The sequence below is a fragment of the Hypanus sabinus genome, chromosome 8 (assembly GCF_030144855.1).
Source record: "Hypanus sabinus isolate sHypSab1 chromosome 8, sHypSab1.hap1, whole genome shotgun sequence".
NCBI lineage: Eukaryota > Metazoa > Chordata > Chondrichthyes > Myliobatiformes > Dasyatidae > Hypanus > Hypanus sabinus.
The window spans coordinates 56364091-56390642 of NC_082713.1; the positions used below are offsets into that span (position 1 = coordinate 56364091).

Sequence of the window (26552 nt, forward strand, 5' to 3'; positions counted from 1 at the left end):
TGATGGGGAGGTAAGGAGATAAGGTGAGAGAAGGAAAAGGATAAATGGCAGGAGGGACATTAGCGGGGAGGGCGAATGGACAAGGGAGTCGCGTAGGGAGCGATCCCTGTTGAATGCGGAAAGTGGAGGTGGAGGAGGGGAAGGAAAGGTGTACTTGGTGGTGTGATCCCATTGGAGATGGTGGAGGTTTCGGAGAATTATGCACTGGAGGTGGAGGCTTTAAGGGAAGAAAGATGGCCAGGAGACTGAGAGGTGTTCCAGCTTATTTTATGACAAGGATTCTGGAGCACATACCTGATCCAGGGAAAACAGCAATGGCTTGAGTGATTGAGGGGATGTAATGATGAAAGACATTTTAAAGAATATTGATATATATATATATATATAAATCCTTACTTTACTGCAGTAACTTTCATTTGTAAGTTAAACATGGAAATAGTATTATTTTACAGGATGCTGGGCTTGATACATACAATCACTGTGTTTGACTACGTGCTCACACACCTTGTACCTCTCTCCATTCAAGGTCTGCACCTGGACAGATCCGGCGGCTTGATCCACTCCCACCACTGGCCTGCACAATTTCACACTATCCTTCATTCTTTCAGCTAAAAGGTCACTTATTTGTCCTGAACCACCAATAAATTTCCTTTCCTGAGGAACAGAAGATTAATATCAATTTGTTGCATCTTGCAACAAAAAACACAGTGAAAGGAACACCATAAAAATTCAGTTAAAAAAGATTCTGGAAGAGAGACCCAGAGGTATTTTTGGATACGAGAGAATTTTGAGGCTAGGGAATGTGCTATTAGAATTAATGATTGAAGGTGTGACCAGATTAACATTTAATAATAATTTAGATTAATGGGTAAAGGAATCTAGCAGAATGGATGGCATTAGGATTATTTATTTTGCTCAGTATGCATTGAATTGGCCAAAAGACTGATACTCTATTTTAATTTTTCATAAAATGTGACCTGGATACTTCAATACTCAGTAGCACCTGAAGATGGATGTCTGCAGAACTAACTGGTAGAGTCTGCTCATGTAAAATGAGTAACAATTATTGAACAGTTCAGCATACATTCCTCTGATCTTTATTTCCATCAACTTCAAAGTCCAGATCCACATCTCTATGCATCAATGATGTTCAAATTGTCAAGAACTTAAATTTTATTTCCTAATCTGCATTGTAACAAAGATTTCAACTCAGATGGTCTTATAATGTAATATAAATGTTATTACTCCTTAATTGCCAATGACTTAGAAATTACTGTTGATAATACAACTGACAGAGGCTTAATGTTTTCACATGACATTCTTATGACACTACTCTTAATCAGGAATTAACTCATTTATGTAGGAATATTCTGCAAGACAGTACCACTGCCAGTTAATACTGGAACATGGAGTACAAATAAAATTGCTTTGGCATTAAAACTACCTTCATTAATAATAAAAGTGAGCTATCAAGTTTTATTGTATTCTGTCTTGGAAAAATGACACAGCTCATAGCTTTGAAATTTTCACAAGTTCAAATGCAGAATCTATTACTGAGTTCCTTTTTTGGGCTGAAGTTAAGTTTTAAGTTAATTAAATTAATCTTAAATAATTTTGGGTCATATTAGTTATCTTAATTGTCATTCAAAATTGTAAGACATAAGTGAGTATCGGGCTGTCAAACCTGGCCTCCGTTGGTGGTGGAAAATATTCGCCTTGTCCCTCCACATTGTTTCACATACCACAAGAACCAAAGGGCAGAGACTTCATGAGGCTCTGAAGTAACATTCACATTTACGAAGAGTTTTGCAAATTCTCTCGCCACACTGCAATTAAACATAGAGTCAGTCTGCTGGTCAACGTAACTTCCATTCTATGATCACCTTAAAACAGACAGTTTTAAAAAAGGGAGTCAAAAGACTCCCTCCTGTGAGAAGATTATTATCATAACTTGACACGGCAGCCATTTAGGGTCCTGGCATTTCCTTTCAAATGGAGAACTCACATCTAGTTTGTTGTAGGAACAGAGCTATTGCTGGAAATCACTGTTTTTTAAAAATAATACTTTATAGTAAATTTGTACTTTTTAACAAAGCAATGTATTTTTCATATTATGTGGTGGTTCATCCCCACTCACTGGCAGAAAGTGGTATAGCAGCTAAATATAACAATTTCTCACCCTTCTCATTTTTCATTTGCTAAACATTAACACACTACATAAGCTTTGTAATTGTTTTAATTATGTAGCCTGCTAACTAAGGAATTTCCGTGACCTTATCTATAAAAGTGATGGATTTCTCAGAGGTTTCATCTTTATTCCTTTGTCTTTGCATTCATTCACCTCTCAGCATCATTTCCCAGCTCTTTATTTAGTTTGCTAAGTACTTGTATGTTTATTCATACTCTAAAATAAACTGAAATCTTCAAATTAAGACTGCTTGTCATTCCTGACTCCCAGAACCTTAAGGATCAGAAAATAAACAGAGATCCAACACTATTCAAAAGGAATTTAGACCAATGTCATTCTCCTTTCTAGAGAGTGACTGGAGTCCTAACCTAGGAATATTTAATATTGAAATTGCTTTGAGCATGTCTAATATGTATGAAATATATGCCTTTCTATTCTGATCTGAAAGCTGATATCCGTGATCTTAATGGCTACAAAGTTCATCAAATATATTCAATAAGATACATTCATTTCGGGTTTTGAAGCAGAATGGTATATTAAGTCTATTTTAAAAAAGAGCTCACATTTGAAAATAGCAGAACACTGCTGTCTTGACAGAAGTTTTCCTGGGGTACAGTCATATTTTGTTTCCTTCTTTTGAGATTAGCATCACAAATTAGGTCTAGGGGGTCAGTAGCTACCTACCTGGTCCAGCAAAGTTTATCAATTAACTCTTTCATCGTCATGTTATCCCACTCCACTGCACGTTGACAACTCCACGGTGCATCTGCAGGAATCTAAAAATAAGTTGATCGTTATAAACGATCATTAGAAAAAAAGGCTGGCAACATGGGACTGAGTTAGAATACTGTCCACTCTTTTCCAACTTTTGTTTAGAAATCCTGCCGACCTAGCATTGAACAAATTCTTCTCACCCTGGTATGTTTTTCAAAAAATAAGATGTTCCAGTTTCAGGGTTAAGATTCCTCATGTGACAAAACATTCATGTCCAAAATTCCTGGATTGATGCCAAGGATAGTGAGAAATTACACTTCTGTGAGGCCTGTAACTTGAGGTGAAGCAGAGCTCTGCAAGAGGACCAGCACGGGTGGAAACTCAATTCAGCTGAATACATGTCCTTACAGCGGTGCCTGAATGCTAGGATCACTACAAATCATGTTTCTTTGAAAATGTAGCAACAGTTTAAAAGGAACTGGTGGCCTGGATCCATTCATCAAGGTTTCGCACAAGGGATGATACGTGATTGTTGGTGACCATATCTTGGGAACCACAGTAGTTCTGCTCAATACATTGTATCCATAAACCCTTTATTATTCTTGGAATTCAACTATTTCAACACAATTACCAAACTAGAATCTTAAGGCTACAAAATGGGCTTCCCAAGGGACTCAGGGAAGAGATAACATCAGATAAATGACCTAAATCCTGTTCTTCCAGCTAGATCCACATGTTATGCTTTGCTTTCTAAGATTCTGACACAGCCCTCCACAACACACATGCCAGGGAATTGCTGTCTATAAAATTCCAGTGCCCCCACAGAGCTGTAGGTGGGAATCAGACAATGTTTCTGAATTATTAAAAGTTGTTGGGTTTGTTGATTGCTTCCTTGTATCTCTGGGTTCCCCAAATATATAGCCTTAGATATATATCAACGAGAAAGATCTCGATCAGCCAGCAGATCTCCTTTAAAATAAGCTAGGTTATATTTTAATGATTAGCACAGGTTAGAAGATTCACTGACTTTGTATCATATCCTTGATAATGATGAGAAAAAAAATGTGTCAAGAGACAGTAAAACAAATGTAAGAACTCTTCAAACACTGGAAAGAAGTATGCCTATCACCTCATTTCCCATTTCATCCAGAGTTCTCCAGAAGTTGTTGTAGTCCATGTAAGCAATTGGGTTCCACACAGGGGGAAATGCTCCATTAAACACATAAGATTTTCCCTGCAAAACAAGACCATATTTACCATTCATGATGAAAAATTCAATATTCGCTTGTGCACTTCGTACCAACAAATATGTGTTGAAGCATATACATCTATCTCTCTGGGATAAATGATAAAATGTTAGCTTTATACCTATGGTTCAGATGATTTTATCACTTGCTCTAAAATATCAACTTCACACACCCACCCCCCTACCATGCTCTATCCCAACATTGTACCGAGAACCAGTTTCGATGTCGTCATCAGACCTGTTTACAAAGCTGGAACTGTTGTGGTCTGATAAACTAAGTTCCTAATCATTAAGGTTAAACATCAGTACTCAGACACACCATGATACCTCCCTTTTGACTTGGTCCAACATTCAAAAACTTGATTATTATCTTCTGTAGATCTCAACTTCTGATCCACCAACCTCTACATTCAATGAATCACCCCTTACAATTTCCATCAGGTCTACAACATAGAACAGAGCTCACAATGTTGAGGTGACCTTTATAAAACAACTCCATGGTCAATCTAACCCTTTCCTCCTACACAGCTTATAACCCTCTATTTATCGTAAATTCATGTGCCAATCTAAGAGTCTTTTAAATGTCCTAATTGTACCAGCCTTTACCACTGCCCCTGGCAGTGCACCCACTACTCCCCACGTGAAAGCCTATTTCGACATTTCCCCTAAACATTCCTCTACTTACCATAAACGGATGTCCTCTGATATTGCTCATTGCTGTCCCAGGGAAAAGATGCTGATTGTCCCCTATACTGTGCTTCTCATAATGTTATATACATCTATCATGTCACCTCTCATACTCTGTCACCCCAAAGAAAAAAGCCCTAGTTCCTTCCTCGTGAAATGTACTTTCTAGTCCTGATAAATCTCTATTGCACTCTCTCTAAAGCTTCCATATCCTTCCTATAATGAGGTAACTAGAAATGAACACAAGATTCCTAGTGTGCTGTAACCATGGTTTTATAGAGCTGCAACATCACCTCGCAGGCCTTGAACTCAAACCCCTGTCTAATGAAGGCCGACACATCATATGCCTTCTCAACTACACTATCAACTTGCATGGCAATATGTGCCTGGTGATGGAGTCTCTGTCTAGAGAGAGAGTGCAAACTGCATACAGTCAAAGTTCAGGATGGAACCTGTGTTTCAGGCACTACAGGATACCAGCTTTGCTAACTCTGTCACTTTGCTGTCCAAGTAAATGTCACGTCAGGCAGAAGGCCGGTGACAGGCAGGTATTGCCAAAAGGACCACTTCTGCTCCTGGCTGATAAAGAAACGGAGTTCCCTCTGACATAATCTACATCTTTCTGTGCCTCTTCTAGCCCAGCATTTCTCTAGAAGATTTGGCCTGGTTTCTTCTGAATCAGCGTTCAAAAATCCCCTCAACAACATTCTAAATGTAGAAAAAATAAATAATTCTGCTCTTAAATTATTCAGCAAATAAAAAAGGTAAGGAAACACAAGAGTGACAGTTATTGTTCGCCTGTCATAAGAATACTTGATACTCTTGAAACACTTGTCAAATGGGCCTTCTTATATGTACTTGCTCAGAGAGAAATTACAGTCAATTCCAAAGGCAACAGGATATGGATCCAAATCAATCAAACAGTTCAACAATGCTATTATCAGAGGTGTCACCGTTTTTGGCATGCCTTTATATGCACCGTCTTATCGGTGGATACAGTTAGCAGGAAGTCTCTGACTGCTTTCCCAGCACTCTTTGATCAGCGTGCTTGCCTGGAAACAAGACACTCTAAGCAGGCACCAATGAATGAGCAGCTCAGAAGAGAGAGAGCTCCTATGTTTGCTGCTGTGACACAACCTTGCATCTAAATTTAGTTGCTGTCCATGGTTTGCATCATCATTCAGCTCGGAGAGTCTTTTAAATAACTTGCACTAACTTGACCTTTGCAATCAAACACACTGAAATGTACAAGCAATTTTTAACTGACGCCACGTTATCGTGGTTGCCAGTCATCTGCAGGGATATAGAATTATTCCAGTATAGTTGATCATGTTGTACAGTTCAATGTCACACCACAGGGCAGTCAGTAAGCTACACAAAGACAAGGCTTCACCAGACTGTGAGATAGACAGATTATTACATTGAGCTACAGCTTTCATGGGGTTCAGATAGCCAATTGCAGAACATCGGGAGCTGGCGTTAATCTATCAGCCACAGCAAAGTAACATAAAAATTGAATATACAGTTTACAAGCCAAAATGTATTTATTTGTGAAATACAATTAGTTATAATGCTATTTCTAACCATACTTAGAATTTGAATTAATTTATCTTTTTTTTTTGTTTGTTTATTTTTTATGTATTAGCAACATAGCACAGAAAGGGCCCTTATGGCTTTTCAAGCCATGCCACCCCAACTACCCCGATTAACCTTAACCCAATCATGAGACAATTTACAATGACCAAATAACCCACCCGGTATATCTTTGGACTGCGGGAGTAAACGGGAGTACCCAGGAAATCCCACACATTCCACGGGGAGGATGTACAGAGACTCCTTACAGAATGGTACCAGAACACCCTGAGCTGGAATAGCGTTATGCCAACTGGTATGCTACTGTGGTGCCCGAAGGTTTGGTGCCAGTATGTTCCCAAACCACAAAAATAATAATTTCATCACCAATCCCACTTTGTGAATGTTAGAGAGTTATATGAATATAGCAGATATTAAAATTCAAACCAGGCTTCAGTTTTGTCAATGTAAATGAGTTCAGGAAGCTTGCAATTAGCCTTCAATTTCTTTGTGCAAATTGCAAGCAATAAATTGAAGTTAAAAACATAGGCTGCTCCACAGACTAAGAGATTGCATATGCAAGAGCCAGACATTCCGACAATGGGATTTGTATTAATTGGATTGCATCAAACCAGGCAACTTAGCTAAATTACTTGCAGCATTGTGACTGAGTTGAAACTAGCAGACCAGACGGATGTTGTCACTTAGCATATCAAACAGGTATAGGCAATCGATAGTCTTTGTGTACTTATCATATTTGTGTACTCGGAGACATCTCTGACAATATTAATTTTGTGTGCCTGGCTCTCTGTTGTCAAAATGTTTTAGAATATTTGTGTTCATTAGCTACTCCCAAATGTGTCTAGACCTTCAGGGATGTCTCATTGATTACAATGTGCTTCTACTACGTATTTCAAAGGAACCATTTATCAACTCAAAGTATTGGATTCAACACTACTATTGTAACTCTTGAAACTGTATTGGATCATTTGCTGTTGCCTTTGATCTTACAGGTATAAAGATGTGATATACTTTTGGGTCTGTTAGCCTCTACAGAGAGTGTCTCCACAATGATGCCAAATGTGATTGTGTGAAAGTGTGGCTGTGACAAATAAAGACTTCTATATCACCATTTCCAACATCTCACCAGTGACTGTAAAGTCACAACAGTGAAATTATGTAAATGACGCAGGGTCCATAACTCAGGCAGGGAGTAAACGATAAGACAACAGTGTCTCTGTGGTTGCTGCTTAAAAAGAATCAGAATCAGGTTTATTATCACCACCATGTGTTGTGAAATTTGTTAACTTAGCTGCAGCAGTTCAATGCGATATATGAGAATATAGAAAGAAAAACATTAAATTAATTATAGTAAGTATATATATGTATATTGAATAGAGTTAAAATAGTGCAAAAACAGAAATAATATATATTTAAAAAGTGAGGTTGTGTTCATGGATTCAATGTCCATTTAGCAAATAACTGAACAATAAATCTCTGAAGGCAGTCAACTCCTAATGAACAACAGTGACTGGTACAATGATGAATTGAACATCATACAACATAATACATTAATTTCTTAAAGGTCCCACTGACATGTACTAATTCTCAAAAGGCTCAACAAGGTACACTTGGAGAGGATATTTCTCCCAACCAAGGAGTCTAGAACTGGGGGACACAGTCTCAAGAATCTGGTCATGTAGGACTGAAATGAAGAGGAATTTCTCTATTCAAATGATGGTAAATCTTTGAAATGAAAAACTGAGATAGACAGATTTCTGGATATGAAAGGGATCAAGAAATAGGTGAATAGGGCAGAAAAATGCTGTTATTCCTGACATATAGATGAACAGGCAGACAAAGAAGATTCAAGGATGTGCTTGTTGCCCCTTTGAAGAAATGCAAGAACCCAGCTAGAGCTGGGGATCTCTCACGCATGCCCACTCAAAGTGGAGAAACAGTATTTGGGGCTACATTAAGAACCCTTAGGCCATATGTTAGGAGCACACTGCGGCCCTAAATATACAGCGAAACGAATGTACCAACATATAAACTCCCCACCTACCTCTCCATCAGTCACTTCCTGCCCATCTGTGGAAGAGTTTGCGATTACATTGAACTAGTTAGCTATTTCCTCAATGAGATGAAAGGCATTGGCATAGCCCAAATACCATCTATAAATTTGCTGATGATACAACCATTGTTGGTAGAATCTCAGGTGGTGACTAGAGGGCATACAGGAGTGAGATATGCCAGCTAGGGGAATAGTGCCGCAGCAACAACCTGGCACTCAATGTCAGTAAGATGAAAGAGCTGATTGTGGACTTCAGAAAGGGTAAGACGAAGGAACACATATCAATCCTCATAGAGGGATCAGAAGTGGAGAAAGTGAACAATTTCAAGTTCCTGAGTCAAGATCTCTGAGGATCTAACCTGGTCCCAACATATCGATGCAGTTCTAAAGAAGGCAAACCAGTGGCTATATCTCATTAGGAATTTGAAGTGATTTGGCAAGTCAACAAATACACTCAAAAACTTAAGTACTGTGGAGAGCATTCTGACAGGCTGCATCACTCTCTGGTATGGGGGGGGGGGGGGTTACTGCAGAGGACTGAAAGAAGCTGCAGAGAGTTTTAAATCTGGTCAGCTCCACCCTGGGCACTAGCCTACAAAGTACCCATCTTCAGGGACCGGTGTCTCAGAAAGGCAGCTTCCATTATTAAGGACCTCCAGCACCCAGATCATGCCTTTTTCTCACTGCTCCCATCAGGTAGGAGGTACAGAAGTCTGAAAGCACACACTCAGTGAATCAGAACGTCTTCTTCCCCTCTGCTATCCAATTCCTAAATAGACATCGAACCCTTGGACACTACCTCACTTTTTTAATACACTGTATTTCCATTTGTTGCACATTCTTAAAATCTATTCAATATATGTGATTGATTGATTTATTATTAATTTTATTTTATTTATTATTTTTCCCTCTTCTATATTATGGGGTGGCTGGGTCCTGACTAAATATCAGGAAATGCCAATAGTGATTATATAGCTTCTCTCACCCAAGACAACTCCACCTTCACGTAGAACTTAGGACTGGGTGCACCCTGTCTCACTGAAGGAGCTCCATCTATGGCGAGTGTTTGGTGCCAGAAAAATAACCAGACCGATGGTGGTGGTGTCACCTAAAATCACTGAAGTCTCCGGCAGAAGGGAGATGGATTCCAATGGTGGAGGATTGTCTTTGTACAACAGCAAAGGTTGGGGGATGTCCAGTGTATGATTCCCAATTGGGACACCGGTAGAGGTCAAATGCTCGGGTTAGATGAACACTGCAGCAACAGAAGGCAACGGCAAATCACCATTGAAATCTCTGCCTAGTCAATCATGGAAAGAAACAAAAGAAGGAAAGCAGACAACAGCGTGAATGGGGTTGATTCTAATTGTCAGAACAACACCTCGCTCGGGAGGGGTAGTCATGGGCTGCAGGTGAGACCAGACCATCATCCAGAGACCGTAAGCAATAGGGAAAAGCTAAGGGTGGCAACACGGAATGTCCACACACTTTACCGGAAAGGAAAGTTGGGCAACACATTAAATTAAATGAAAAGGTTGGGAGTTGATATCTTAGGCCTGTCAGAAATTAGATGGACCGACAGTGGCAAATTCATTAAAAATAGTTCTCTGATAATGTATTCTGGAGGTCAACAGCATATGTATGGAGTTGGAATTATTTTAAACAAACAAGTTTCAAAATGTCTTAAGGGATATTGGGCGATATCTGACTGGCTGCTCTTAGTTAAATTAAGGGGTAACCCTTTTAACATTAGCTTAATCCAAGCCTATGCATCAACAAATGATGCGGATGAAGAGGATATCAACAAGTTTTATGAAGATCTCGATAGTGTTTATGAGCAGTGTAAGTCTCAGGATATAGAACTAGTCATGGGAGATTTTAACTCCAAAGTTGGACAGGAAAGGGTTGATAACATAATAGGACCTTTTGGATTAGGGGAGAAAAATGAAAATGGAGAAAGGTTTACTGATTGGGGTGTCAGAAACAACCAAGTGATCACCAATACCTGTTATGAAAACCATCCACATAGATTGTGTACTTGGATTAGCCCTGGAGATAGAACAAGGAATTAAAATAGATTTCATTACCATCAATGAAACCTTTAGCAATAATAACACAAATTCTAAAGCCTACCCAGGAGCAGACTGTGGTTCAGATCACCATCCAGTAATAACTACCATCAAAACAAAATTAAAGAAACTGAAATGTGGGAAAAAGAGAAAGAAGCATATGTTGGGAGAACTTAAAAATGATAGCACACTTAAGCAACAGTTCAAAACAGCTGTAGAGGAACACCTCAACAAAAACGAAACAACAGCTATTTGGGAGAGATTTAAATATGCAATCAGCAGAGGAGATAATCCCAGTACAAGAAATCCAATACACCAACAAGGGGTGGATAACCCAAGAAATTCTAGATCTGATGGAACAAAGAAGGTTAGTGAAGAACAATGAAATGCAATTAGAGAGATGGACAGACAGACCAGTCAATTGTGCAATATTGCAAAGGAAGAATGGCTGAATCAAAAATGCAACGAAGTAGAAGGCCATATTAACAACAAAGAAATGCACAAGAAAATTAAGGATATTACTGGAATTAAGAAAACTTCTACAGCATGATCAGCAGACGGATCCATACAAACAGACCCAGATAAAGTATGTGAGAGGTGGATTCAGTATATAGAGCAGCTTTTTGAAGATAATAGAGGGGAACCCCCAGATATTAAACACCCTCATTCTGACCCACCTATTACCACAGAAGAAATACCAAAGCAATGAAAAGCATGAAACATGGTAAAGCCACTGGACCTGATGAAATTTCAGTGGAAATGATACAAGTCCTAGAAGATCTGGGCTTAGATATTCTTTTTGAACTGTTTAATGGCATATATGAGTCTGGTGTATTGCCTGACAATCTCTTGAAATCAGTATTTATAACTCTGCCAAAAATTACTGGAACTATTGACCGCAAAAATCATAGAACAATCAGCCTTATGAGTCACATAATAAAGATTTTGTTGAGAACTGCACTGAGTTGAATTAAAAACAAGTTAAGTCCAGAAACTTCTAAACTGCAATATAGGTTTATTGAGGATAGATGAACTACAAACGCAATTTTCATACTACGAATGCTTTCAGAAAGAGCAATTGAATATCAAAATGATGCCTTTTTATGTTTTATTGATTTCACTGAAGCATTCGACAAAGTGCAACATGAAAAATTATTTCAAATTCTCGCTAAACTAAACATTGATGGAAGGGACCAAAACTACTTCAAAATTTATAATGGAATCAAACAGCAGTGGTAAAAATTAATGATAATATAAGCATTTGGACTAAAATTCAAAGAGGAGTTAGACAGGGATGCGTTGTCTCACCGGAATTATTTAATATCTATAGTGAAATGATCCTCAGAGAAATAGACCTAAGGATAAATATAGGAGGTGTTAACATCATCAATATAAGATACGTAGACGATACCACTCTAATAGCAAGTGCTGCAGAAGACCTACAAATCCTCCGAGACAAAGTAGTACAAACAAGCTCAGGTTTTGGTCTAACCATCAACTGTAAAAAAACCAAATGTATGGTAATATCAAAACAGCAGGATACTCGCAACTGCATCAGTGACCAAGGGATTGAACAAAAGACCAGCTTTAATTACCTTGGTGGCTTTATATCATAAGATGCTAGAAGTAAAGTAGAAATAAAAAGAAGAATTGCTATTTCCAAAACCAACTTCCAAAAATGAAACCCATTTTTACCAACGGACACATTTCTATGACAACAAGGCTTAGGCTACTAAAATGTTACATCTGGTCAATCTTGCTGTATGCTTCTAAAACATGGACTGTAACACCAACTCCAAAGAAACTTCAAAACAACAGAAATGTGGTTTCTTAGAAGAATGCTGAAAATATCATATAGAGGTAGGGTAAATAATGAGACGTGCCCATACAAAAAGATCTTTAATGAGAACATTAAATGAGAAGAAACTTAAATTCCTGGGCCATGTCCCAGAAAGGGAGAAATAGAATGCCTTGCATTACAAGGCTGTATGCCTGGGAAACGTGGAAGAGGAAGGTAAAGAAGAAAATATATGGGCACTGTGAAAGAACTAACAGATCTAAATGTGCGAGATGTCATTGATGCTGTGAGGGATCGTTTGGTGTGGAGAGCCATGATTGCCCAAGTGTGTAATGCGCAAGGCTCATGAAGGGACAGAGATATTATGTATTGCATTGAACTGTTCTGCTAAGTTAACAAATGTCATGTCACATGCCGGTGATAATAAACCTGATTCTGATTCTGATTCTGAGATCTAGGAAAGGTGCTTTTATTGTCTATTGAGTTACTCATTTCAGCTGCATACATTAAGATATTGTGTGATACAATGTGGAGAAGGATCAAGAATTCTGAAAATCCTATGAAAAGTATCAATGCAGATGTTAACTCTTCCAGTCAGTTTTGAGCCAACTGGACACTCTTCCATCTCTTATTCAGGAGAATATGGAGTTCCACCAGGCATCAGAACCCAAGAATTGGGGCAAATCACTGCAGCCAAGCTGAGGGAATGCTACACTATAAAAACTGCTATCTTCTAGATGCTATACAAGACCAAGAGCCTGTCTGCTCTCTCACATGAAAGCAGAAGACTCACTGCTACTTTGAAGATACGATAAGCTGGAAAGTCATTCCTGTTGGACTGACCAGATTTTATTTCTCAATCAATATCAGTTAAACAAGTTATCTGGTCTTCATCATGCTGCTGTTTCTTGAGCGTTGGCTGCCACTTTTCTCATTTTACAACTAAATCTAAAATTACTTCCCTGGATGTTTCCTTTATTCAGAGAAGGAAGGCCAGTTGTATATTATTCCCATGCACCTGTTGGCCTGATCATTCTGGATAACAGAGATTGTTGGCTTGGGAGGTGGAGAAGGAATGTAAGGGGAAAGCACTATGGGTAGTAGGAGGTGGAACCATGAGGGAGGTGATAGGCAGCTGGAGGAGGAGGCAGAGGGATGAACGGTGAATTCTCCAACTTCTGGTAATTCCCTCCCCCTTCCTTTCCCCCATCCCAATTTCAATTTGCCTCCTCTTCCAGCTGCAAGTCATCTCTTTCATGATTCTGCCTTCTTCTACTACCCATATTCTTTCCCCTTACATTCCTTCTTCACCTCTCCTGCCTATCTCCTCCCTGCTTCCCCTCCCCCACCCCTTGATCTTTCCCTTTACTGGTTTTTCACCTGGCACCTTCCAGCCTTCTCCTTCCCACCTTCCCCCCACCACCTTCTTTACAGGGCCCCTACCCCCTCCCTCTTCACTCCTGATGAAGGGTCTCGGCCTGAAACGTTGACTGGTCATTTCCACTGATGCTGCCCGACCTGCTGAATTCCTCCAGCATGTTGTGAGCATCTATGGAAAGGAGTAAATAGTCAACATTTAGGTCCAAAACATCAACTTTTCCATAGCTGCTGCCTGGCCTGATGAGTTCCTCCAGCATTTTGTGTTTGTTAATCGGATTTCCAGCATCTGCAGATTTTCTCTTGTTTTGACAGAATTTTAGTGATGGTGGGTGACTGGGATTCAGGGCTTGTAACTTTATGCGATATTGCAGTAGAAAGAGAATTCCAGTTACACCAAAAGACTAGACAGGATGGTTAGATTGGTCTCTTGTTGGAGACAGTCTTTTGCTGGCATTTGAATGTTGTTTTCAGCTTTCTAGTCTTAGTGGTGAAGTTGGCCAGGCATTGGTAATTTCATTTGCTGAGAGGCTGTAAATTATTTTGTGTAATCGTCAGTGCACATCTCCTCCTCTTACATCAGGTTGGAAGGCATGTTAGTGATAAACTAATTTGGCAAATCCACTGATATGTAAGGCACCATAAAAATTCAGGTTTTCCTTTTTTTTTCTGGCAGGCTCTCTTTCCTTCGTGATTAGAGTTACAGATCAGTAAATTCTAATAGATATATTAAAGATGACAGCCTAACTGCAGGGTCTTTCATTTTATTCTGTATCCATGGAAACAGAAGCAAAACATAAGCACAAAAGGGCAATCTGTCTGGGAGGCACTGATAGAAGCATACTTCCAGATTTACCGAGTGAAAGATATTACACTTCTTATCTCTAGTAATAATATATGTGCATTATACAATGCAAAAAAATTCATGTGGGGCTTGTGATAATCACTTTCACTTCAACAATCACTAATATTATTTACTTCTTTTTATGCATATAATTAAAAGCATCTTTCACTAATATAAATGTAATGTTATTTTATTTCCTGCAAACTTTCAGTATTAAAACAAGATTCACTAAATCTTGCACTGCCAAAGAGATGGCAGGTTTGGTTTGAATGTCAATCCCTTTTTCCTTGAGAATGCTTCAAAAACTGTTAAGAATTATTGGTTTAACATCACAAGACAAAGATCTACTCACAAAAATATACTCTCTTCAAAATTAAATGTTTGCTGTTAGATTTGTAGATTTAAAAATTCCTGCTCTGTACAGTTGAGGAACAAAATTGACATCGATACAGTACTTTAACCTAGAAAACAGGATTACTAAATGTACCAAAGGTAATCTCAAAGACTTCGTTAACTCCAATTTTCTCAGATAGTGAAATTTGGATTCATATGCTGGCGAAGAAAAGAAGTATTCAAGGGTGTAAATATTGATTTTTAAAAAGTCTGTTTAAAATTGCTCAAACCAAATTTAATTTCCAAAATTTCATTCCCAAGAGTGCCTCAGTACAAATATCTTCAAATAAGGAACTAACTAACATGAGCTGCAGCTGGATAACTGGAGCTGCAGCTCAATGATCTTTGGCTCATACGGAACAATGAGGAGGTGACAGATAGGAACTACAGGGAAGTAGCTGCCCCCAAGTTGCAGGAGGCAGATAGCAGATTGAGGGAAAGGGAATAGGTCGACAGTGCAGAGTATTTCTGTGCCCATTCCCCTCAATAATGAATATACCCTGTTGGAGACTGTTGAGAGGAGCATGCCATTCAGAGAAAGACTCAGTGACTGGGTCACTGGCACTGAGTCTGGCTCTGTGGCTCAAAAGAAAAGTGGGGTGGAGATTTGTGCAATAGTGATAGGGGATTCCAAAATTCAAGAGCGGACAGAGACACCTAAATGGTATGTTGCCTCCCAGGTCCAAGGGTCAGGGATGTCTTGGATCAGATCCACAGAACTCTCAAAGGGGAGGAAAAGCAGCCAGAGGTTGTGGTACCTCTTGGCACCAACAACATAGGCAGGAAAAGGGATGAAGTCCTGAAAGCTGAAAAGTAGGACCTCAAGGGTAGTAATCTCTGGATTGCTGTCCATGCCAAGCACTAGTGAGGGTAAGATTAGGATGATTTGACAAATTAACGTGTGATGCACGGGCAAGGTTTCAGATTTATGGATCATTCGAATCTTTTCTGGGAAAGGTATAAATGGAATGAAAAAGACAGATTACACCTAAACCCAAGGGGGACCAATATTCTTATGGGCAGGTTCACTAGAGACGATGGGGACAGTTTAAACTAATTTTTCAGAGGGATAGGAGTTGGAGTGACAGGGCTGTGGAACAGTAGTTGGTATACAAGTAGATGCAGTGTGTAACGAGACTGGGAGGAAGGATAGGCAGTTGATAGGGCAAAATTTCAGTCAGTGGGATGAGTTGATGTATAACATGCGGACAAAATCAAAAAGGGTGATAAATTCAGGACTGAAGGTGTTATATTTAAATGCAAGCAGGTGGATGATCTTGTAGTGCATTTAGATGCTTCCATGGTTATACTTTCCAACTCTTACTCTGCTACATTGAAAACTGCACTGGTACTGCTTCACAAGCCCATGCTGAGCTCGGCAATTTCATCAACTTTGCCTCTAACTTCCATCTTGCCCTTAACTTCACTTGGTCCATCTCTGAAAACTTCCTCTACTTTCTCAGTCTCTCTGTCTCCATCTTCAGAGCCAAACTCTCAAGCAACATCTTTTATAAAACTACTGATTCCCATGGTTATCTTGACTACACCTCTTCCCACTCTGTCTCCTGTAAAAATGCTATTCACTTTTCTCGGGTTCTTTGCCTCCATCTCATCTTTCCATTCCAGGACATCAGAGATGCCGGGCTCTACTATTGTTGCTGCCTTCATCTGCATCTCCTCCATTTCCCATGCATCCATGCTCATCCCATCTTCCCACCACCATAATAGTGATAGTCCCTCTTGTCCTTACCTATTACCACATCAGCCTCCACATCCAACACATTATCCTCCACAACTTCTGCCATCTCCAAAAGGATCCTACTACTAAATATATCCTTATGTTCCTCCCTCCACTTTCCACAGGGATTGCTCCTTCCACAGTTCTCTTGTCCATTCGTCCATCCCCACTAATCTGCTTCCAGGCACTTAACCCTGCACGTGTCCTAAGTGCCCCACCTGCCCATACACCTCCCTCTCCTCCATTCAGGGGCCCAAACAATCCTTCCAGGGGAGGCAACCCTTCACCAGTGAACCTGCTGGGGTCGTCTATTGCATCCAGTGCTCTTGATATAGCCTCCTATACATTGGTGAGACCCGTCGTAAATTGGGGTCCACTTCATCGAGCACCTCTGCACCATCCACCAAAAGTGGGACTTTCCAGTGGCCAAACATTTTAATTCCAATTCCATTCTTGTTCCTACGCGTCATCTATGGCCCCCCTCTTGTGCCAAGATAAGGCTACCCTCTGGCACCTCATATTTTGTATGGGCACCCTCCAACCTGATGGCACGAATATCAATTTATCCTTGCAGTGAACAAATATCCCCACACACCACCTCCTTTATTCCCCACTCTGACCTTTTATTTCTCACCTCCTGTTACTTCCCCCGGGTCCCCTTCTCCTTCCCTTTCTCCTGTGGTCCACTCTCCTCTCTTATCAGATTCAGTTTTCTCCAGCCCTTGACCTTTCCCACCCACCTGGCTTCACCCACCACCTTCTAGCTAGCCTCTTTCCCCTTCTCCCACTTTTTTAACCAGACATCTTCTCCCTTCCTTCAGTCCTGAAGAAGGGTCTCCACCCAAAATTGGAGTTTTATACAGGCCTCTGCACAATTGGGGTACAAATCACATTGAGAAGCAGAAAAGGCATGTAAAAAGTGCAACATTATGATAGTAATGGGGATTTCAATATGCAGGTAGATTGAGAAAATCAAATTGATACTGGACCCCAAGATAAGGAATTTCTAGAATGCCCATGGAATAGCTTTTTCATGCAGCTTATCACTGAGCCCACTAGAGAAAAGGCAATTCTGGAATGGGTACTGTGAACAAGATTTGATTAGGGAGCTTAAGGTTAAGAGACCCTTAGGAGACAGTGATCATAGTATGATAGGATTCACCCTGCAGTCTGAGAAGGAGAAGCTAAAGTCAGATGCATCAATATTATAGTGGAGTAAAGGAAATTACAGAGGCATGAGAGAGGAGCAGGCCAAAGTTGATTGGAAGGGTACAATGGCAGGGATGATGGCAGAGGAGCAGTGGCTGGAGTTCCTGGGAGCAACTTGGAAGCTGTAGGATAGATACATACCAAAGAAGATGATGTATTCTAAAGTAGGGACGAGGCAACCATGGCTGATAAGTGATGCCAAAGACAACATAAAAACAAAAGAATGGGCATATAATATAGCCAAAATTAATGGCAAGTTTTAGGATTGGGAAGCATTTGAAAACCAACAGAAGGCAACTAAAAAGGCAATAAGGAGCAAAAAAATTAAATATTCAAGCCTAATTTTATGGAAAGTGAAAGGTTCAAAAGGGTGGCAGTCATAAAGTAATTTCATTCAGTGGCCTCTGTCTATTTTCAACATCTCTTAAATGTAGTTTTGAACCTTCTATGAAGGTCTAGAGACTATTGTGATAAAATGTAATTTTGTTTCATAAGAAGTGATTCATTTGAGACAGCTTGGTGTTCCATTTTGAAGATAACACAAGGATAGTCTGGCCATGCCCATTATCTGCTATACCTAGTACCTCCAAACTGGTATACCAATGACAATGTCGGCAATAATGATAACAAAAGAGTGCTTCATTCCCTGGAACTTCACTCTTTTAACATCGACATTCAAATAAAAAAAGAAATGGAATCATTTACCTGAACAAAGTGAATAAGTTTCTCTTTCTCGTTTACTTTGTACGTCTTTATACCCAGCTCCTTGGCTAGTCGCAAAATCCGATTTTGAGTGGGTCCAACATATGCTCCCCCCAAGTCAGCATACTGGAACTCTGGACCCTATGACAAATAATTGTGTCGATAAATAACCAATTTTCTTTGCAATCTATTGTCTATTCCTTTGACAGCAATGACTTCTGTAGGTTTGAGTGCTGGTATCCTTTCTGTTAAATTACATTGCTATTTTCATGTACACATCCTGGCAATCATTGTGACACACTATTCAACCATGTACTGTACTGTATATACTTACAGGCAGGGCAAATTATTGCATGATATTCATGCCTGCACACTTTCCAGCAAGACTCACTTGATAATGATTGACAGCAGGTACCTTTTTTAGTTCAATGGTACAGTGGCCAATTCTGACAACTATATTTTGATAGAAAACTGCCAATGTAAAGATCCTTTCTTGATATACTCCTAATAGACAAAAGAAACAAAACACTTTTCATTAGCGGAAAATTTGTAATTGACCTTAATGCCCAAGAGAAAAGAAAAATAAAGGATCTGGATAAACCGAACAGGGGAGGATTACTGTTGAGCTGAGCTGAATGCTGGTAAAATTTTGGAAGAGTTTCATGAGGGTAGGAGTAAAGGTGCAACATTAGCCCCAGTGCTGTGGATTGTGAACAGGGCAATTTTCAACAATTGAATGTTCCATTCATTTTGCGAAAGAGAGTGTCCACATTATTCACCAGCCTGCTAGTGACAAGCTTTCTAGAGCGAGGTAAGCATGGTATCCTTAATGGATGGACTGGACCACAACCAAATTACCCAGAGGTCCCTCTGCAGTATTTGTTTGCACTAGTGGCTTCTGCTGCTTTGAGGGGGAACCAGATGGCTCTTGGTATAATTGTGACCTTTTTAAACATTGGCTTGTGGACAGCATTTATTAAAGAACATAAACATATCAGATGCTGAAGTAATTCCTTGGGTGATATAAAAGATCAGATGGATAAAGCACTTCTGTTCTTCAGAAATCAGTCATAGTTGGTGTTTAAGGAAATTTTGACTTTCATGCATGGCTAAAAACTAAATTTCAGTGACTTGCATATTTGCTCATGGCCTGGTGAACAAACACCACCATCTTCAAAGGTGCGAATGATTATATTTACAGGAGTTAGAACATTCAGTTTCCTCTGTTTCCAGCTTTGTATAATAATAGATCAGAATCAGGTTTAATATCATTGGCATAGCCATGAACTTTGTCATTTTGCGGCAGCAGTATGTTACAATACAGAATAATAAAAACTATAAATTAAAAACAGTATATATAAAAAAGAAAATTAAATTAAATTAGTGCAAAAATTGAGGGGAAAACATTGAGGTGGTGTTCATAGGCTCACTGTCCATTCAGAAATCTGTGGCGGAAGGGAAGAAGCTTTTCCTGAAACATTGAGTGTGTTTTGAGGCTCCTATAATCCTCCTTGGTGGTAGTAAAGAGAAAACGGCATGTCCTAGGTGAGGGGGTCCTTACTGATGGATACTACCTTTTTGAGACATCGCCTTTTCAAGGAACTCTGGATGCTGCTGAAGCTAGTGCACAATTACAATTTTCTGCAGCCTTTTCTGACTCTGTGGAGTGATCTTTCCATTCCAGATGGTGATACAACCAGCTAGAATCCTTTCCATGGTACATATGTAGAAATTTGCGACTGTCTCTGGTGCCATATCAATTCTCCTCAAACTCCTAACTGTCATAACAATTCTCCTCAAACTCCTAACTGTCATAACACTGTCATGCCTTCTTTATAATTACTTCAGTATGTTGGGCTTCAGAGATGTTGACACTCAGGAACTTGAAATTACTCATCTTTTTCACATCTGATCCTTTAATGAGGACTGATGTGTGTTCACTCAACTTTCCCTTCCTGAAGTCCACAGTCAATTCCTTGGTCTTACTAACAATGGACACAAGGGCGCTGCTGCAACAAGCTAATCTGTCTCACTCCTGTACACCTCCTCATCACCATCTGAATTTCTGCCAACAATAGTTGTGTCATCAGCAAATCTATAGATGGCACTTGAGCTGTGCCAAGCCACAGAGTTGTGGGTGTAGATGGAGTAGAGCAGTGAGCTAAGCACGCAGACTTGAGGTGCACCAGCGTTGATTGTCAGTGAGGTGGAGATATTTTTTCAGATTTGCACAGATGACAAGCATTCAGTTGCACAATGAGGTACAGAGGCCTTACAGAGGGAGAATGTTTTCAGACATCTTTGTGGACTACAAATCACAAATACTCCTCATGGATTTCAAGTGCTGATCTAAAATCCTCTATGTGCTATGATACACTCAGTGGCTACTTTATTAGGTATATCTGTGCACTTGCTTGTTAATGCAAATATCTAATCACCCAATCATATGGCAGCATCACAATGCATAAAAGCATACAGACATTATCAAGAGGCTTAGTTGTTGTATATACCAAACATTGGAATGGAGAAGAAATGTAACCTAAGTTAACTTGACCGTGGAATGATTGTTGGTGCCAGATGGAGTGGTTTGAATATCTCCTGGGATTTTCATATACAACAGGCTCCAGAGTTTACAGAAAATGGGCCACAGCAGCCAGAGACCACACTGGGTTCTGCTTCTATACGTAATAAACTGGCCACTGCAGCTCCACAGAAACAGACTCAGACCTTACAGAGTCTGATCTATATCTTATTAATAATCCAACTCCCAAGCTGTCATCTTGGAAACTATTCATCCCAAAGAACATAGAGATTATGGTCATTTTAATTACTTACTCGAACAGTGTATGTTCTTCCTCCAACGCGATCTCTTGCTTCTAAGACCAGTACTTTCATACCTTCCTCTATCAGCAGCTTGGCAGCTGATAGACCTAGGCAACACAAACAATAGTGTTAGATAGCCTCTATATATCAAGAGAATTCCTAGACCAAGCCCCCAAAATAAACTTGCAGATTAAAAAATAGTTTTTGCAATAAGATTAACTAATAAGAATCAACCAGTCTTCTATCAGATGTTGATCCAATCACAATAAATCAAATTTTAACCAAAGTTGACATATTTAAATCAGTCTCAGCATATTTGTGTTTGTAGAAAATTCTGGTTACTTTGAGTATATTTAATATTTCAGTAATATTTGAGTAACATTGTAAATATATTTTTGATTATGCATTCTTTGTTGTTTATATAATGTATTGTGGGTTAATTGTAAATCACCTTGATAATTGCATACATCATCACACCACCATGTCATAGGCACACACCTCAAAGTAAAAATAAAAATAATGTAGACACTTGTTATCCCTGATCCCTTTCAATTGAGTTTATGCTTTGGACTTACAAAACACAACAGAACTCAAAATGACTACCTATCTTTTGAAGCACTGCGAGACATTTGAGATTTTAAAAAACAGAGCAAGAAATAGTTGAGTAAAAACACTGTGCAGCACATGCTTCTTCAGGAAGGGACAGAGACAATTGAGTTAAAAAGGCAGAAATCTGACTAAATTTGCGTATTCATAAATAGTGAGTACCAAGTGATAATAATAATACATTTTAAAAAAGCAGTAAGGAAGGCTACATTGGAAAGGTAGATATGTTCAATTGCATAAAACGTACTGTAACTGAAATATGTATACTGAGCAAATTGTGCAGTATTTTGAAGCAAATGAAGTAGACAATGAAACATTAGTGTCAGTTTTGCTGAGTGCATTGGGATTAAAGGCATATAGTTTGCTTAGAAGTTTGACTGCTCTAACCAAAATGAACTTTACTGATATCAAGAAACTAATGCAGGAATATTTAGAACCCAAACCACTGTTGATTGCAGAATGCTTTGTGTTTCATAAGTAGAATCAATGGATCCTAATAATGCACTGAAAGATAAATTAGTTTGTGAACTTTTACAAGATAGCATTCAAAAATGGCTCCTAACTGAAGCACAACCTACATTTAAGAGTAAAGTTGAAATAGCTGTATCAATGGAAACAGCAGAGAGAAAGACAATTAAGTTGCAATCAGGAATGAAAATGAGTGTGAACAAAATTGCAATGACTAAACAGAAATCTGCTTTTACTGTTGTGGCAGGTACACACATACACCCCACCAATGCACACTTACAGATGAAACTTGAAGAAAATGTAACAAAGTAGGACACATGCAAAGAGCATGTCAGGCAAATAAAAATAAATGGACTGCACAGGGAAGAGAAAATGATAAAATATCCAGTTGCAGTTTTAAAAAGAGCACTAATCTACATGCCATTGATGAAAAACCTGATAATGATGCGAGTGACACAAGACTAAATAGCCTCAAGAATTACCATGAGAAAATTAACAATTGCCAAGCAATTTGGTTTACACCAGAAGTGAATGACAAATTAATTAAAATGGAATTGGGCACTGGCTTGGCTGTTTCAAAATGAGTTTGAATGATATTTCAAAGATACTGAACTGAAGGTTGCAGATATCCATCTAGAACTTACACTGGAGAAAAGATAATTCCTGTGGAAATGACATTCATAACAGTGAAATACAACAACCAACAAGTCACATGTGGTATAAACAGGAGGGCCAGCACTGTGGGTCATGATTGGCTGAGACGACTTGCATGCCACATCCCATGCAACAGGGTCAACAAAGCAAATTAAGAAAGGTACTGGATGATGTCACAATAGTGTTCAGGGATTACACTGTAAAACTCAAACAGATCAAGGGTAAAATAGTGTTAAATTAAAATGCCACAGCCAATCTTTACAAAGCCTGTCCGTTTCCATGATAAAGTATCCAGTGAGCTAGATCACATGGAAGCTGAAGGAATTCTTTCCAAGGTTGAGTGGAGCCCACAGGAAATGCCAGTGTTTCCAGTAGCTAAGAAGAGTGGGTCTATTAGGATCTATGATGTTTTAAGGTCACCACTAACCCAATACTGAAAGTAGATCAATGTCTTCTAGCCAGGGAAGAGGATACCTTTGCAAATCCTTCTGGAGGAAAACACTTCAATAAGGGGGACTTAGCTGAGGCATATCTAAAGATGGAGATGGAAGAGTCCAAAGTATTTTTCCCCAGAAACCGTCACAATGGGCTTTATTACGATAATAGGCATATTTTTGGAATAGCATCTTCACCTGCACTCTGGCAGTAAGCCGCAGAGTAGGTGCAGCAAAGTTGTTCAGTCGCTCAGTGTTACCTGGAAGACATCGTTGCTACCAGTGAGGATGTCAAGGAACATCTCCAAAATCTCAAGACACTTAAAAAATTGGACGTTTATGCGCTCAGAGTACAAGGTAACAATTCTTTAAGTCAAGCATCACTTATTGTGGTCACACGATTGATGCACAAGGATTACACAAGTGTGCAAAGAAAGTTCAAGCAGTGGTGGATACCGCCAGGCTAAAGGGTGTGTCATAGTTGTAGTTCTTTTTAGGATTTGCCAATTACTATAACGGGTCCCAGCTCCTACGTTCTATCCCTTGAACTTATTATTACAAATCAGGAAGAAATCACAATGGACAAAGTTGTGTGAGGTGGCTTTCCAAAAGGTAAGGAAATGGTGATGTCAGACATTATACTCACACATTATGATCCACATTGTACAGTGAAGCTGGCCTGTGAAATCTCGCGGGTGCAGTCATGTCACATGTTATGAGTGATGGAAGTGAATGCCACATAGACTTTGCATCACGTTCCTTTACTGCTGCAGAGAAAAATTACACATAGATTGACAGAGAGGCCTCGAGTCTGGTTTAGGGTTTAAAGTGTTTTAACCAGTGCTTGTACGGGAGAGAATTTACCCTCATTACTGATCATCAACCACTGGTACCCATCTTCAATCCACAGGAGGGTGTTCCACTGACAGCGGCAACAAAAATGCAGAAATGGGCTCTGATTCTGATTAGATAATCTAATTAGATCAGATTAGATTGTGAGGACACTCAGTCTGCGTTTATTGTCATTTAGTAATGCATGCATTAGGAAATGATACAATGTTCCTCCAGTATGATATCACAAAAACACAAGACAGACCAAGACTAACTTACAAAAACCACATAATTATAACATATAGTTACAACAGTGCAAAGCAATGCCATAATTTGATAAGGGCAGACCATGGACACAGTAAATGAAAGTCTCAAAGTCCTCGATAGCCCATCATCTCATGCAGATGGTAGAAGGAAGAAAAACTCTTCCTGCCATGAACCTCCAGCGCTGCAAAGCTTCCTGATGCAGCCTCTGGAAGCATCCGACCACAGCCAACTCTAAGTCTGTCCGAAAAACTTTGAGCCTCCAATCAGCCCTCTGACACCAAGCTCCATCTCTGCCGAGCGCTTCAACCTCGGCCCTGGCCACCAAGTAACAGGCAAAGCTGATATTTGGGGCCTTCCTCTCTGGAGATTTCTCGATCGCACAGTAGCAGCGGCAGCAAAACAGGCATGTCAGAAGTTTCACGAGATGTTCCTCCGTGCTTTTCACGTCCGTCCCCATCAAATCAGGATTGTGCATGGCCCCTACTTACAGATAACAGGTTCCTGGAGTGGCCGCGCGCGCTGCCGTCGTGCCACCATTTTCTATAACTGTTGTAACAATTATTATAGATTGAATTCAGGAAAACGACTAATCATGGAAATGCTGATGGATTGCCCCATCTACCTTTGGAAAAGGAAATACATGAATAATTTACAAATGAGGGCATTCCTCTTTGCACATTCTCCCTAAAGCAAGTTAAAAGTCTCCCTGTTATGCCAGGGAAACCAGAAATATCCCACACTGTCTCAAAATGGCTGGAATGTGCAGCAGAAATCCCAATTCCCCAATTTTCACTAGCATCAGTATGAACTTGTCCTGGATAGATGTTGCCTTATGTTTAGATTGAGAGTTACTGTACCATCCAAACTGAGAGCTAAAGTGTTGGAGGAGCAACATGCCGGTTATCTAGGCGTAGTCAAAATGAAGGCATTGGCTGAAGCTTTGTCTGGTGGCCAGGATAGAGCAGCTTGCCACACACTACTTGGGATGCCAACACACCCAAAAGAAGGTGTCTAGAGCTATCAGAACCACTTCCTGCAACCCCAGAGTCAACCCCTACAAACACCACAGAGGAGGCTCCAGAATCTGAGGCTGTTTCACAGCTGCAAGACTCTCCTATCAAGCAGAGTGTCCTTATATGCATACAAGCTGAGATACATTCTATATTGAGTTGGAGTTTATAGCTAAGCAGTGAGGATTGATGTGTATTTAATATTTTAGTAATATTTGAATAATATTGTAAATATATTATTTAATTAAGCATTCTTTGTTTACATAATGCATTACGGTTATATGTAGAAGTACATAAATGGCATTGATTATCACACCGTCATGTCACATGTGCGTGCCTCGCTTAAACTAAAATCAAAACTAATGTAAATATGCGTTATCCCTGGTCTTCCTGTTTTTAAAAATTTCATTTACTTTTATGTTTTGGAGTTACAAAACATAACAAAAACCTTTGAAAAATAACTTCAAAAATTTTTGGTGCAATTTGTATGTATATTTTGCTGAAGAGAAGAATGTGCATCTCTTCTCGTCTTCAGCCACTGGTCCTGTTAATAACACTTGCTGCCTTTTTAAAAGATACATGATAATATGGTTTTACTTTAAAATTCAGTTCCAGAAATGATAAAATGAATCCGTCTGTGCTGGAGAAATCTTTCATTTCCCTTACCAGATTTCTGACCATGAATAGTATCACATTATTCCTTTAATTTTTTTCTGCAATTTTGTAATTTATTTTGTCATATTGGACAATGATAATAAAACTGATCTTGATTCTGATGGGATGTTTTTACAGATATTAATCAATTTAAAGCCATCTGTCTACATTCAGAATAAAACTGCCTCCCTCTC

The 26552-nt window shown here is 39.4% G+C and overlaps 1 protein-coding gene across 1 annotated transcript in view; it reads right to left on the minus strand.

Moving 5' to 3' along the window:
• Window positions 1-26552, minus strand: part of LOC132397750 (amine oxidase [flavin-containing]-like) — a 69433-nt gene that overhangs the window by 40059 nt on the left and 2822 nt on the right. Inside the window, exons 2-7 of the mRNA XM_059976514.1 lie at window positions 21447-21541; window positions 18615-18752; window positions 4032-4136; window positions 2873-2964; window positions 1685-1826; window positions 505-654 (exon numbers count right to left, since the gene is read on the minus strand). Of these exons, the coding sequence (XP_059832497.1) occupies window positions 505-654; window positions 1685-1826; window positions 2873-2964; window positions 4032-4136; window positions 18615-18752; window positions 21447-21541 (722 nt within the window). The remainder of the gene's footprint in view (window positions 1-504; window positions 655-1684; window positions 1827-2872; window positions 2965-4031; window positions 4137-18614; window positions 18753-21446; window positions 21542-26552) is intronic.